Source organism: Eretmochelys imbricata, chromosome 1, assembly GCF_965152235.1.
Source record: "Eretmochelys imbricata isolate rEreImb1 chromosome 1, rEreImb1.hap1, whole genome shotgun sequence".
NCBI lineage: Eukaryota > Metazoa > Chordata > Testudines > Cheloniidae > Eretmochelys > Eretmochelys imbricata.
In genome coordinates this window covers 47,685,344-47,701,882 of record NC_135572.1, presented here as the reverse complement: position 1 = coordinate 47,701,882, position 16,539 = coordinate 47,685,344, and the positions used below count along the sequence as shown (strand labels likewise).

At 39.7% G+C, this 16,539-nt stretch overlaps 1 protein-coding gene across 1 annotated transcript in view; it reads right to left on the bottom strand.

The window, feature by feature from the left end:
• The window catches only part of MTUS2 (microtubule associated scaffold protein 2), a 288,663-nt gene that overhangs the window by 255,694 nt on the left and 16,430 nt on the right, over positions 1 to 16,539 (bottom strand). Inside the window, exon 3 of the mRNA XM_077806292.1 lies at positions 4,470 to 4,676. Coding sequence (XP_077662418.1) covers positions 4,470 to 4,676 — 207 coding nt within the window. The remainder of the gene's footprint in view (positions 1 to 4,469; positions 4,677 to 16,539) is intronic.

Here is a 16,539-nt window from a genome sequence, read left to right as displayed (position 1 = left end):
CCCTTGCCCACCACTTGCTCCTCTCCACAGAGAGAAGCGAGCAGCTGGTGGGATGGCACCATGGGGGAAGAGGCCGAGTGGGCAGTGCCTCCCCACACTTCTAGGGATCTTCGCTTCCAGCGCTCCAAAGGTGGTGGGCCGGTGCACCTCCAAAGAGAGGTGACCCACGCCGCATCTGTACCATTTGCCCTCCTGCATGGTCAGCCTTATTTGGGGAAGCTTAGCCTCCCCAAGCCTCTTATATTCAACATCCATTACCCCCTCTGATTCCAGCCATTTCTCTGTCCCCAGCAGAGAAGCCGGCAGGATCATGAGGAAGCATAACTCCACCATGCCTGCTCCTCCACTGGCATACACTGGAGCTGCTCCCCTACAACTCGATCTGCCCCAGGGAGCAATGTCATCAGCTACTGAGGGTAATGCAATCTAAGCTCTCACACGATCTCCCATAGCAGCCTAACTTACATGCTGCACCAGAGGGGGGAGAGAATAGAACGCTGTGGTACCCCACACGGGAAAGACCTCACAACTAAAGCTAGAGCTGGGTGATTTTTTTTTGGCCAAAGAGTTTATTTACCAAAAACTGCAATGTCGGCTGACCCAAAACTATTTGTGAATTTGAGCTGACAATTGTGCCCAAGGAAAAGTTTTTCAGGACCAGCAAACTATGTGTGCGTGCGACCTTTTATAACCTATATCCCAAAGGGTAGGACGCTTGCCAGGCATGGGGGAGACCAGGTTTGATTCCCCACTCTGGAGCAGGTCCTAAAATTCTGGTCTCCTCACTGCCAGGGCTCTAACCACAAGGCCATTGGCTATTCTGGGATGGGTCGCTCTCAATTTCTCCTGTTGAAACTGCTGCATGTTTTATAAATATTTAAATACGCATTGTGCCAATGACCAACAGCAATGAGAACGACTCTACAGCCTGGAGACTAAGGCACTCGCCTGGGAGTTGTGGATTCAAATCCCTCCTCTGAACCAGGCAGAGAAGATGTGGACTTTTCCAATTGGCTGACAAATCACAAACATTTTCTGAACCAAACCAAGTATTTTCCCTAATCTTTTTGGTTCCCTGACAGTACTAAAAAAAAAAAAAAAAGTCAATCTATTATTCACTCTACTCACAACAAACAAGAAATCACCTCACTGGGTCCTCTCTAAGTGAAAAACACAGCAACTCAAATGTAATTCTCTGTACGAGAATCAGCAAGCATGCAATCTTTATCCATTGCCATAATGAGACTGTAGACCAAGGAAACCAGAACAGGATCTGTGCCATACCCACGCTTAAAGCCTTCAGGATGGTCAAGAAAAGTTGAGAATTTGGTGTAATCCCAGAGCTGCCTCACCACAACCTCATTAATAAATTTCTCCAAATAAGGAATGTTACCTATCTCCTTAGACAACCATAATTCAAAGCCATTTATCTGTGTAGACGGTATTTAATGAATCCATATTAATTTGCCAAAACTAAACAGCAGTATAGTTGCTTTGGAAAGTAATATGACCATTATGTACCACTGCAAGAACTAGCATCTTGAACCATCCAAGAGTAGAGAAAAAAGAGACAGGAACACCTGAGGAAAAGATCATCTGGATCTAATATCGTCCTTTACTATATGTCCCCCCACTCTGCAATTACAGATATCTGCTTGCAGAAGCAATATTTTACCATTTGCTTGTGTTTGTTTGTTTCACTATGACATAGATCAGATCCACAACTATATGTCCCTCAATTTACTGTATATTTGGACTGCCAAGGCGGTTTCAATAATATTCTGTTTTCCTGATACACAGTGGTGCTGCTAGAATAGGAAATCATGTTATCTTTAAAGATTTATAAAGATTCATCATTTAGCACTCTGCACCCCACTGAGGCAGGATATAAATATTCAAAATTTACCCTGCCCCCTGCTCAGCAAATGAATCGGATTTAGTTACATCTTATGATCCAATTTAGAAGTTATAGAATCAGCTATTTATATTAAATAAAACCACTCTTCCAATGGACAGCAAGGGAAAATAAATCATTTATCCTGTTAAGATTTGTTAGATAGTTTCCTCCCCGCCCCTTCTATTTTGTTCCATGCGATAGATGCTCAGGTACCTCGGTGACCTTGGTGGAATACAAACCTCACTGGAACAGAACAAACATTAGTCTAATTCGAGTACACTAGGTGTGATACCATTGGTTCAACTTTCCTTGATCTACAGAGTATATTCAGGAGGAGTTGGGAGTTTCAGTTTGATAATATTTATATTACAGTTAATTATTCAACAGTCAGAAAATAAAATGCAATATCTCCTATTAGTTATTTAGAAATAAATCCATCTGACCAAGTTTAAGGGATAGGGAGAGAAGGATTAATTATCCATATTGGGTTGAAGACAAAATAAAAATAGGCTTTGCTTCTAGTCCAGAAATCTCCTGGTTACTATACATCTCATGTACAGACACAGCGCTTGGAAGATGTTTACGGCAATACGAAATCACCTCTCTGTCCTTCAAGAAAAGGATTTTTCCATGTATTAAAATGAGGAGAAGACTGTTCTTTACACTTCTTAAATGCAAAAAGTGATCTGGTGGTCTGATTGTGGGCAACAGCATGGCCCTGGCAGACACAGCAGCTGATAAGGTTCTATTTTTGGTCCTGCTCATAAATCACAAACTCAGTATGTGATAGGTAACCACCAATAGTTACAGATGGGTCCAGCCAAAACCCCAATTCCAAACACACAAACTTCAGAGTTGTTCAGAAATCCTAACATGAATCTAAGTTTGACTTGTACAAATGGTTACAATCTTTAATCAAGTGGCCTGAATCAAAATCTCTGATCCAAACATCTCCACAAAAACTGTGGTGTTGGAAACTTGGACCCAGATGTTGTGGACCGGGTCCATCACTACATACAAACTAAACTATTTCTGTATTTCAAACTCACCAAAACTTGGACTCAGCTGCCTGGCTTTCATATGACTATATACTTCTTCCAAAGTTTATGAGGTTTTGTAATCCTTGGAATACACACAAGGCTAGATTCTGATCACATTTGCATCAGTGTAAATCGAGAGTAACTGCACTGAAATCAACAGACTCTGGATTTTGGAGTTGAGAATCTTACTCAGAGAATTTACTAAAATTAAAATATTCTAATAGAAGAGGTTGGAATTATAGGTATCAACAATATCTACTAAGGTTGTATTACATCTGTACACACACAGTTTCTAGCCAAAATACGGTAGCTTGGATTAAACAAGTGGTGACATGAGTTTTTTTGCCCCCCTACAAAGGCCTTAGTACCTGAAAAAAGACAAATTTTATGAACACACAAAATTGGGGGGAGGGAGGGGACAAAAAATTTTCAGAACAAAAGACAGGTATGAGACAGGTAAGAATAAAGAAGAGTCCAACAGTGTAATAAGGATTCTAACATACGTTTAGCTTTCAAAACCATTGTGTGTGTCAGAACTCATTAGATGCATTAATCGCCTGCATTTCAATGACCCCATATAAAAAAGTGCAAAGAAGAAGAAATCCTGAGGATTTTTTGTGTATTTTTGTTTTAATTTAATGTAGTTTATTTAAAAATTACGGTAATATAAAATCTAAAAGATTTAGGACCCAACAGCATCCTAAAGCCGCTGGAATTTTATGCAATCTGGCACATTCAATTTGAACCACTTCAAGACTGATAATAGTTGCTTTGAAATTGACATGGTTCAGGCTGAAACCAGTCTTCAAAGAAAAACTTGCATTAAAAATCCTCAATCTCCGTTTATGTTCTGAGCCCATGGTATGTGTGCATTTCACAAGGAGTGCACACTCCAGCTTGCATTATTTAGTACTTAATAAAATTAACATTAGCTGCAGAAAATAGGATTTGAGATGACATTTCAGCCAAGAGATCTTTCCAAGACTGGAGAAGAGACCACAGCTAAGAAACCAATTCTGATCCTATTTTGTACCCCTCGCATTATTTGATTAACTTTCTAAACCTAGGTTAGCACACAACACATTAAGAGATGTGCAGAAAAATAGTAAATGAGAAAGAATATACTATTCAGTTCATATAATTCCCCCCCTAAAATGCCTGTTGTCCATGATTGCAATGTGCTGACCAAATACATCTATTGTATTTATTTACTAAAGAAGGAAAATTCTCCAAGTAAGTAAAAGTAGAGTACAAAAATGAATTAAGTGCATCCTTTAAAGCAATTTCCTCTTCAACAGGGAGAGCAATCCCCTCTATGCAATTTATCTCTAGTAATTATTCATCCACCATTATTTATTAAACATTTTCAAATGGGAAAAATCAGAATTCTAAACCCCCAACCTTATGGAACAGAAGAGACTGTTAAGTTGTCACGAGGATTAAACTAACCCTTCCATCCAGGCTCCCTTTTGAGCATATTTGGGATACATCTTTTTAATATTAAAATACAGAACATTTTTTCTCTGACTTACGGTTGGTTGTTCTGCTTTGATCACTCTGAACGCTGTCATTTGACTGGTTGCTTGAGACAGAGGATACACTCGAGCTCCTGACAAAACCAAATGCTGCCAACTTAGCTGCTGGCAAGCGTGAATAGCCAGGAGGACGAAGTCCAGATTGACATGGCTTGGGGAGACTGGATTTTGCAGCATTTGGGCACGGGCCTTTTTTTAGATCAACTGAAAGAAGAAACAATTTGGTATTAAAACTAGGAAACCAGGACATGTCGCAGAGTACTTAAAATAAATCAATAAATTAATGTAATATGAAAATGAACATGAGTATTAAAAGCTGCCTAAACTGCATGGGTATCTTCGCCTTTCCTCAGCCAAATATACATTTAAAACAATTACAGGTACAGTTCACAATGGATTGCAAAAGGTGAAATACATTGAGAATCGGAATGTATGAAGTCAAAAATCCATCCAACTAATGGACTAACAAGCAAATAAAATCTTTTATAAGTGAGTTATTGTATTACTTTCCACCGTTAAATCCTATTTTAGTTCTGCAAGCTAAAAAAATTATATATATATGAATGATTTTGGAATGGTAGAACGATTGTTTCAAAAATGGCAGCATAAAGCTGTATTCCCACAAAGAAAAGGATTCTGTAAAAACCAGATAAAGTTGCTAAATGAAATCACCCACCCACTTAAACTCTTAAAAGAAAGGAAATGTCCACATCAGATTCCAAGACCAGAAAGGATCATTGTGATAATTTATTCTGACCTCCTATAACACAGGCCAGAGACGGTTCCAAAATAATTATCTTTCAGAAAAATATCAAATCCTGAATTAAAAATGGCCAGTGATGGAGAATCCACCATAACCCTTAGGAAGTTGTTCCAATGGTTAATTACATTAATTGGTAAAAAGTTATGCCTTATTTCCAGTCTGAATTTGTCTAGGTTCAACTTCCAGCCATTGGATCGTGTTATATCTTTCTTTCTTAGATTGAGGGGCCCCTTATTAAGTATTTATTCCCATGTAGGTACTTATAGACTGTAATCAACTCACCCCTTAACCTTCTCTTTGTCAAGCTAACGAGATTGAGCTCTTTCAGTCTATCACTATAAGGCAAGTGTTCTAGTCCTTTAATCATTCTCATGGCTATTCTCTGAACATCTCCAATATATCAACAACCTTCTTTAACTATAGACACCAGAACTGGACACAGGATTCCAGCAGCGGTTGTACCAGTGACAAATACAGAAGTAAAATAACTTCTCTACTACTCAAGAGTCCCCTGTTTATGCATCCAAGGATTGAATTAGCCCTTTTGGCCACAACATCACACTGGGAGCTCATGTTCAGCTGATTATTCACCATGACGGCCAAAGCTTTTTCAGAGTTGCTGCTTCCCCCACCCTGTAAGTATGGCCTACATTCTTTGTTCCTACCATTGTATAAGTGTGACCTACACTTAAGGTATGCTTAGTTAGTACACCTTCACCCTTAATATCCCACATTCACCACTTCTACTGTCAGACTCCTCCCTGCTACAGAAGTTCAACCGAAGCAGATGATGTTTGGCTAAGTTATAAACTACTGAAAACTAGAGTTTAAAATGGAAAATATTAGGCAACCTCAGCAATAGAAATTGCCACCAGATCTACCTATAGTACCTCTGATAGCCGTTAACTGACCATTCTTCTCCACTCTACCTCTGACCTTATTGTTAACTGCTATGGCTCAGCCAGACTTTTCTAGACAACTCAGGAATATCATTTCATAACTTTCCCAAATTATCTTCAACTAGGGATATATGATCCTCCAAAGGTTTGGAGTTTGAGTTTTGTTTGAAAAGCACAAAAAGTCTAGATGCTTAGCCCAATTAGATCTAAACTATGCAAGCCCCTTTAGTACACAAAATTTTGTTAGAAGGCTTGCAAGAACAGGTTTTCTTCTGAGTTTTCTGCTATTTCTTTCCTCCAGTTAGGAATACTGCAGTTCTCTCCTGATATTTTGGCACTTCTGGGTTTCCATCCCTGTTGGAATCCAGGTGTGCAAAGGCGTACAAAAGTGACAAAGAAGAAAAAATAAATAAAAACCAAAATTTTCCAAAACTTTCTGAAAAATTGGGTTCTAGAAATGTGGAAAGATTCAGAGTCTGCATGGGGGTAAGAAAGTTATGCTTTTTTTAAACCTATCCCTACTTTCATCTGCCCTGGAAGTTCTTCAACAAAGTAGTGGGATGTTTAAAAGCCAGCAAGGTTATACGTTTATTCAGTCAAACTCCTCTCCCCACTTTGTGAAAACAATTTACACATTAGAATTGAAGAATATTTCAAATTAAGTGTATATTCATAATTGTATAGGGGAAATGGGAATTAACTGCATAGAAACAAATACAGCATTCGTATTATCACAATATTTAAATCCACCGTAAATTATGTAGGTCATAGCCTTATTATGTTTAATTAGGGATTACTGTTTGACAAGACTCTACGGAAAACGAAAGTAACTATCTGTCTGAACAGAAAAATAGTTTTAAATAATACTGGAATTTGACATATACTTGCGAATTTCAGCACAATAATACTAACCAGATATTTTTTAAAAGAAAACAATATATGTAACAGAAATGCAAAAAAATCCCCAATCGGTTTTTTTAAATGATTTTCCTTTAAAGTACTTGACATAAGAGTAAAAGATTATCCACTAAGCCAACAATGGGATTTACATGGTAATCCCTTATAACTGTACTTAGAAAAACATTTAATAACTTCTCAGGATCTTAGATAAGTACTAACATTTAAGAAGCCAGGTGTTTGAGTGTAAAGTTTTTCACAGGCCATCAGATGACAATGGGCACACATGCACAAAAAAGATTTTTGCTTTTACACTTCTGCATTATTTTGTTAACAAGTGTATTTTACGTGAGCTCTACTTTCTCATCTTTTTGCCTCCGAATTATTACACAAAAATACAGCACAAATTCTTTCATGCATTTTCTAGTGTTTGATCTGACATGTGGCAACAACTATTACTTGACTTAAACAAAGGAAAAAAACTGGGGAAAAAACGGGGGGGGGCCCTCAGGTACTAGCTTACCTACACTGTTCCTCCATGGTGCTATGACCATGACCTGGAGGGACCACCCCTAGAAACTGAGGGGATAATTTGGTCTCTTTTGACCATTAAATCCTTTGAGTCTGATTTTCCCCTGCCTTGCATCATGTGTAGGTGCCATTTAGACCTGTGTAAAATGAGCTTGAGACACCTCTCTAGGTGCTGGCCTGCCTCCCCAGCCCATGAAGGACTTGCTGCCATGTCCCAAGTCTGTTTTATTCTTCAAACATAAAACTTCAGCCAAAAAAAAAAATATCTAAACAACACAGTTCTTCTTCCCAGCATGGACTACAACTCCCCAAGGCTTTTCTCCTCGTCTCTCTCAGTGCTAAAAGGTGGACACACCACATCCCACCCCACCCTTCCGTTTCAGGGTCTACTGCAGGAACCCTCTCCCTCCTGCAACTCCTCTCTCAACTGAGCCACTTACCGGCTTTTATAATTACTTGACCCCTTTCCAGATGGGGCTTATATCTGCCCAGGGCTAGCAGGCCCCAGGGCCCCTGACCCTTAAAGGGCAGACTACCCTGTTACAACTACCAAACGTGAATTCTTCACTCACACAACATGTGGGACTTTACACTCACTTTACATGGAAATGACTACACAAGGGACAAGGCACTGGAGAACTGGGTCTTGATATTTTCCTGTCACTGCCAACAAGGTTGGCAATGAATGCAAATCATGTTGGTTGTTTTTATTTATTCTCTTTCAATTAAGAACACTAAAAAGTGCCCAAAACACAGGCTCCATGCACCCCACCAGTTATTTAAAATTGAAATGTGTATTTGGTTTTGTAAACAGCAGCAATCCATACAAATACTAAGACCTTCATGCATTGGCCAATATTTCAAAGGCCAGGCAAAACAAATGGGCCTCTGCAATGTGGACATTTGAGTAATGGGTTCAGGAATGCAATCACCAACTCATTTCCTGTAAGCCAATGAACAAATGATGACTGTTACAGGTAAAACATAAATAGCTTTCAAGCACAACTTTCTTGCCTTACAGTTCAAGTACTAAGGCTTGGATTCACAAAGGGATTTAGGCCTTGTGACACTACATCACAACATCTAACCTTTACATGCCTAGAAAATTACAGCAATTCACAAAGAGTTTGTCTCCCTATACAACGAATAGGGGAAAGACAGATTCCTTAGATTGCACTCCACAAAAGGAGCTACCTAAGTTAGCCAATGGGAGATGCCAACAAGAGGGGTGTGTGCTACGTCCCATCTCTCACAGACAGGTACCTAAATTTGGATTGCAAGTGTTTGCTTATCTCTGCTAGTGATCCACGAACAGGGGAAGACAAATGTTCCTCCACCTTAGTCACATGCAAGGCCCAATCCAGTAGTGTGCTCAGAGGCTGCCTAACTCAGAGGCTGCAAAACAGCTAGAGGAGGGCCTCCCTTTAGCCCAGCGGTTAGGGTACTCATGTGGGACACGGGAAACATCTAGTTCAAATCCCCTCTTTGCCTGATGAGGACAAGAGATTTGAACCACCTCTTGGTTGAGTACCTTAACCACTGGACTATGGGAGGTAGATCTTCCTCAATCTCTCTTACTGAAGTTTTTTCACTTTAATTAAATATTAGTTGGTCTAGTAAAGAGTGAGAATTACTCTGAAACCCAGCATTTAGAGCAGGAGGGTCAGACACGGAAAGGGACAGCATCCATACTTTGTTAGGTACCAATATTGGTACCAAAGATGGTAGCGGGTAGAGAACAGTGCCTTGATGGAGATCTTGTAACACAGTGCCATGGAGAGAAGCCCTGGATTCTGTTTATTCTTGGCTGGCAGCACAAAGATGTTTCTCTGATGGGAACCTCTATGGGAAAAAGTTCTCCGGCTCCAACGCACTGGTGTGCAGACACCTGAAGTGGAACGGACACATGCAAGCACTCCAAGAAGAATTAAGTTACTTTAATGAGCAGCTTTCCTTTTAATAAAAATCTGCCAAAATAAGCTAACAAAAACTGGCAAAAAATTTTCCAGCTGTCTACCTGCTTGAAGCTAATTATAGAATTAAGAATTGTTGCCTGTACATTACATGAGTCAGTTTCTGTGAGACTTCAGCTGTTTCTATCTGGGAACGAGAAAGCGTTTACAGGTGGTCATTGGTAACGCAAGACAGACGTGCCTTAGAAGCCTCAAGGAAACTACCAAGCAATCATTTTGTAAGCATTCGTGCAGCATGTAAACTACATCTCCATAGATGCAAATAACTAAACAATAACTTTCAAGTGAGCTCTCTGTGAAATCTGAAAATGTTTCAGCTAAAACAAACAATAAGTAAAAGAAAATGGCTGAGTACATTTCGGTATGCATAAAAGGGATCTGTAGCTCAACAACTCAAACCCTCCTTGAAATTCAGGACCCTTCAAGTTTTTGTTTTTTGTGACACATTTTCCCCCAAAGATACCATTTTCCCTCAACAGGGACTTGAAATTGGATTTTCTACATCCCAGGCCAGTAGCCAAACCTCCTCACCCAACACACACAGGCAGCTGGGCTGCACCTTAGGTCAACCTAGCTATGTCACTCAGTGGTGTGAAAAATTTACACCCCTGAAAGACATAGTTAAGCCAACCTAAGCTCTGGAATAGACAACGGTCGGTCGACAAAAATGTTCTTCTGTTGACATAGGCTTGAGTGGATGGATTTACTACAGTGATGGAAAACCCTCTTCCATCCTCATAGTAAGTGTCTATGCTAGAGAGGAGTAGCTTCAGTGCTGCAGCTGATTGTTTGCAGGGCAGACATACTCTTACTCTCTTTTCAAACACCTCCTACTGAAATGAAAACCTCAGGTTTTGTATTTCAAAAACTGAAAATTCAACACAATTCCATTTTCATGAAAATATTCAAGGTTTTTTTTTCATTCCATTGAGGGGGGAAAAACGGTCAAAAACTTGAAAGTGGTCACAAAATGGAACTGACGTTCTACAGCTAGCTCTAATGGTTACCCCCATGTTAAATATGGAGAAACTGAGGCAGAGGTGAAGTGAGCTGTCCCAGGTCACACAGCAATCAATGATGCCGCATGCATATTTTGGATGAACACAGAAGGTAATTCAATCTTCGATCTCTTCTGGAACTTCCAACAATTGTTCCAATCAAGGATTGATAATTTTCCTGCTATGGTCACCAGGAGTTTTTATCTGAGTAAAAACCTTAAAATGGATCTTAAGATGTTTTGCTACTTGTACATGAACAAGAGTCACTGGACTGCATGCAGTACCTTGGATTCCCAGGTGTTCTCCCACCCAAGTACTAGCCAGGCCCAGGACTGTTTGGCTTCCAAAATTAAAACAATAGTCACTGGACTGACCATCAATTAATGGCAACCAGCCAATGGAAACAAGTTATCAAATAAACCTGGGTCGGATTTGAACCAGTGACCCAGTCAAAAAAGCTATGTGTCTCGCAATCTGCTGAGCAGTGGTGTAATGGTAAAAAAATTGAATGGGTAAACTGACCTTTCTGCTGTTCCAGGCTGGGCAGTGGCAAACATCATGTTTCCCGAATGAGAAAGGGGTAAACTCTGTTTACCTGCATTTGCCCTCAACTATGTTACTGCTCCTGAACAATCCAGTCTACAAAACCCAATTGGCCTCCCTTAGGAAATTTTCACTGCACAGAAGAACTTTGTTAATTTGCACTTAGATTACAAATCCACATTGGATTTCCATGTTTGCGATTTACTGAAGTATACAGATCAGGAAGGTTCAGCTGGAGCTGCCAGTGCAGATAATATAACACTCCCCATGAGACTCCCTGACCTCAGACTGAGAACGCAATACCACCCGGAAAAAGGTAAGGCCACTTAGTTGTCTGTCGACACTGCTTTTCCTTCCTCCAGTTGCGGCTGCTCTGATACAAGATGGACTCTCCATGTAGCGGGGACTCTGCTTGGCATTTCGTCATATTCAGCAAGAGAGACAGCCACCTCTGCTTGTGTGCTCCCGCAAGGCACTGTGCCCAGCTCTAACAAGCAAGTGAAAGTAAAAATGGCTGCCACTACCTTCCTGTGGTGAAGGGAATAGCTGGTCCCCAGCTCTGCCTTTGTCCTTTCAATAAGAAAACTGACAGAAGAGCAGAACAATACTGAGAGACAGGTGGATGGTCAACCAGTCTCCATTCCCAATCCTCTAAGCACTCAGCTCCCCCGCCCTCCCACACTTCTTGCTCTTCCTCATCATTTCGCCCTCCAGCTAGCACTAAAATCCTTCTCTCTCTCAAAAATATCAGGAATTAACATGTTAGATGAAAAGAATTACTTTGGAAGGAAGGTCAGCTGTTAACTAACATAGAATCGCTATGGTTAGGAAGGGCCACATTGCCAGTGCCAACACTGCTCCTGTCTCCTCCACCTATACCTGTATCCAGACAGAGAAGCTAATCATGGATGCCTCTATCCATCTCCTGGTGTGGCTTTGCAGAGACTGGGCCTCTCTGCAAATCCAGGCTATGGGAGGACCGTCCAGCGTGAAAGGTGTCTCCTGGTGGAATCCCTCAGGAAGCAGGTGGGATAGCTATGGGATAGAGAGCTAGAGAGGATTGCTGTCATGCCCCTGGGGAACGGGGATATGGCTCTGTCACAGGGAGGACGCTGCTGGTTACTTTTGGCAGCAGGCAGTACTCCACCCCTACTCCGAACCCACCCATCATAGTGATGAAGAACTTTTTGTTTCGATTTTCACCAGGAAGTTCAGTATCAATTGGACATCTAATTTATTAAATACCAGTAAAAATGAGGCAGGATCAGAAGCTAAAATAGGGAAAGAACAAGTTAAAGATTACTTAGACAAGTTAATGTCTTCAAGTCACCAGGGCCTGATAAAATACATCCTAGAATACTCAAGGAGCTGACTGAGGAGATTCTGAGCCATTAGTGATTGTCTTTGAAAAGTCATGGAAGACAGGAGAGATTCCAGAGGACTGAAAAAGGGTAAATATAGCGCCAATCTATAAAGAGGGAAATAAGGACAACCTGGGGAATTACAGACCAGTCAATTCAACTTCAGTACCTGGAAAGATAATGGAGCAAATAGTTAAGCAATCAGTTTGCAGACACCTAGAAGTTAATAAGGTGATAAGTCAGCATGGATTTGTCAAGAACAAATCATGTTAACCCAACCTAATAGCTTTCTTTGACAGGGTAACGAGCCTTGTGGATGGGGGGGGAAGTGGTAGATGTGGTATATCATGACTTTAGTAAGATTTTTGATACTCGCATGACCTTCTCATAAACAACCTAGGGAAATAAAACCTACCTGGAGCATTATAAGATGGGTGCATAACTGGTTGGAAAACCGTTCCCAGAGAGTAGTTATGCGTGTTTCACAGTCAAGCTGGAAGGGCATAACGAGTGGGATCCTGCAGGGATCAGTTCTGGGTCTGACTTTTTTCAGTATCTTCATCAATGATTTAGATAATGGCATAGAGGGTACACTTATAAAGCTTGTGGACTATACCATGCTGGGAGGGGTTGCAAGTGCTTTGGAGGATAGGATTAAAATTCAAAATGATCTGGACAAACTGGAGAAATGGTCTGAAGTAAATAGGATGAAATTGAATAAGGATAAGTGAAAAGAACTCCACTTAGGAAGAAACAATCAGTTGCACACATACAAAATGGGAAATGGCTGCCTAGGAAGGAGTACTGAAGAAAGGGATCTGAGGGTCATAGTGGATCACAAGCTAAATATGAGTTAACAGTGTAACACCGTTGTAAAAAAAGTAGGGCTGTCAAGCGCTGAAAAAAATTAATCATGATTAATCGGTTGATTAAAAAAATTAATTGTGATTAATTGTGCAATTAATCATGATGTTAAACAATAGAATACCATTTATTTAAATATTTTGGGTCTTTTTGACATTTTCAAATATATTGATTTTAATTACAACACAGAATACAAAGTGTACAGTGCTCACTTTACATTTATTTTTATTACAAACATTACATTGTACATTTGTACATTTTATTACATTGTAATAAAAGAAATAGTATTTTTCAATTCACCTAATACAAGTACTATAATGCATCCTCTTTATCATGAAAGTTGAACTTACAAATGTAGAATTATGTACAAAAAATAACTGCATTCAAAAATAAAACAATGGAAAACTTTAGAGCCTACATGTCCACTCAGTCCTACTTCTTGTTCAGCCAATCGCTCAGACAAACAAGTTTGTTTACTTTTGCAGGAGATAATGCTGTGATTCTTGTTTACAGTGTCACCTGAAAGTGAGAACAGGTGATCACATGGCGCTGTTGTAGCTCGCGTCACAAGATATTTACATGCCAGATGCACTAAAGATTCATATGTCACTTCATGCTTCAACCACCATTCCAGAAGACGTGTCCATGCTGATGACAGGTTTCGCTCAATAACATTCCAAAGCAGTGCAGACCGATGCATGTTCATTTTCATCATCTGAGTCAGATGCCACCAGCAGAAGGTTGATTTTCTTTTTTGGTGGTTTGGGTTCTGTAGTTTCCACATCGGAGTGTTGTTCCTTTAAGACTTCTGAAAGCATAGTCCAGACCTCGACATTCTCAGATTTTTAGAAGGCACTTCAGATTCTTAAACCTTGGGTTGAGTGCTATAGCTATTTTTAGAAATCTCACATTGGTACTTTCTCTGCGTTTTGTCACATCTGCAGTGAAGGTGTTCTTAAAATGAACAACATGTACTGAGTCATCATCCAAGACTGCTATAACATGAAATATATGGCAGAATGCAGGTAAAACAGAGCAGCAGACATACAATTCTCCCCCCAGTGAGTTCAGTCACAAATTTAATTAGTGCATTTTTTTAACAAGAGTCATCAACATGGAAGCATGTTCTCTGGAATGGTGGTTGAAGCATAAAGGGACATATGAATCTTTAGCGCATCTGGCACTTAAATATCTTGCGACGCCAGCTACAACCGAGCCATGCAAACGTGTGTTCTCACTTTCAGATGACATTGTAATTAAGAAGTGAGCAGCATTATCTCCCGTAAATGTAAACAAACTTATTTCTCTTAGCGATTAGCTGAACAAGAAGTAGGACTGAGTGGACTTGTAGGCTCTAAGTTTTACATTGTTTTGTTTTTGAGTGCAGTTATGTAACAAAAAAAAACCTGTATTTGTAAATTGTACTTTCATGATAGAGACTGCACTACAGTACTTGTATGAGGTGAATTGAAAAATACAATTTCTTTTGTTTATCATTTTTACAGTACAAATATTTGTAATAAAAATAATATAAAGTGAGCACTGTACACTTTGTATTCTGTGTTGTAATTAAAATCAATATATTTGAAAATGTAGAAAAACACCCAAAATATTTAATAAATTTCAATTGTTATTCTATTATTTAACAGTGCAATTAAAAGTGAGATTAATAACGATTAATTTTTTTAATCACGATTAATTTTTTTTTTAGTTAATCGCATGAGTTAGCTGCGATTAATCGATAGCCCTAAAGAAAGTGAACATCATTCTGGGATGTTTTAGCAAGAGTGTTGTAAGCAAGAAATGAGAAGTAATTCTTCTACTCTACCCTGCACTGATTTGGCATCAACTGGAGTATTGTGTCCAGTTCTGGGCATCACATTTCAGGAAAGATGTGGACAAACTGGAGAAAGTCCAGAGAAGAGAAACAAACATGATTAAAAGTCTAGAAAACATGACCTACAAGGGAAAATTTTAAAAATTGGGTTTGTTTAGTCTGGAAAAGAGAAGACTGGGTGCGGGCGGGGGGGGGAGGGTTACACATGATAGTTTTCAAAGACATAAAAGGTTGTTACAAGGAGGTGGGACTGGACTAAAAGACCTCTCAAGGTCCCTTCCAGTACTACATTTCTATGATCCTATATTCTATTCCTGGAGCCTGTTCTGGATCACAGATTTCCACACTCACTGTGTCCAGAAGCTTGTTGATATTAAGCAAAGTCTCATGAGAAACTGCCTTAGGAGTTAACTGAATGGAAATCCTCAAGAAGATGGCTAGAATGTATTTTGGAGAATGGCTATAGTCCACTTACAATTATGTCACACAATGGATAGCTCTCTCCATTTCCAACTGCCTCTACTCCCTCCCTTCTTAACTAAGGGCTGCCTCTAACTCACCTGCTTTTTTCACTCTTGTCTCATTCCACGTTTCTCCTTTTTCATTATCCACTTTCACCTTCACACCTTTTCATTTCATTTACACACTGATTATGGAATTATGTTAAGTCCTCTCTGTTTCCTAACTCCCCATGGAAATGCATCCAGTCAGATTTTCTACGCTAGGGTGAGATCGAAGCGGTACATAAGCACTTAGTATTTAATAATCACTTTAGCATTTTCCTTGCACTGTACAAAAATACAGATCGATGCAATGTATTTCAATACTGTTACTGACAATGTCTGTGGCACCAGGTGTAGAATTACGTGACACAGAACAATGGAGACACCCAGAGAATGTGGCATGTAAAACATTACTGCAGGTTGTTTACTTTAAACAGGCACTATTAGCTGAGAGAGGGGAGGGAGAATAGAGCTAGGTTTCTAAGGTGGCAATAATTGTCCTTCATATAATTCTTCTGAAGAGATAGGTCATATTGAGACACTTCTAAATCTCCACAAAAACATACAAATCACCATTCCGCCCGCTGAAAAAGTAGGCAGTGCCGTTCAGAATCATTACGCCGGAGTAACTAGGAGATACAGAACAGAGCAGTGTCACATATTCCTCCTTGAATTCTGAGTGTGTGATCTCTCTCTTCAAAAAACTAAGAAGCTCAACAGCTCAGATCTGCCCCCAGACCCAGGTTTATCAGATTGCAGTTCAAATGAATGAAATTGAAGCCTGAATAGCATAAATACAAAATTACAGGAAGCAACTTCAAAGTGCAATTCTTATCTTCAAATCTCATTTGATATTCAGTAGCCCTGAGTGACAACATAAAAAATAAAGATGACACGG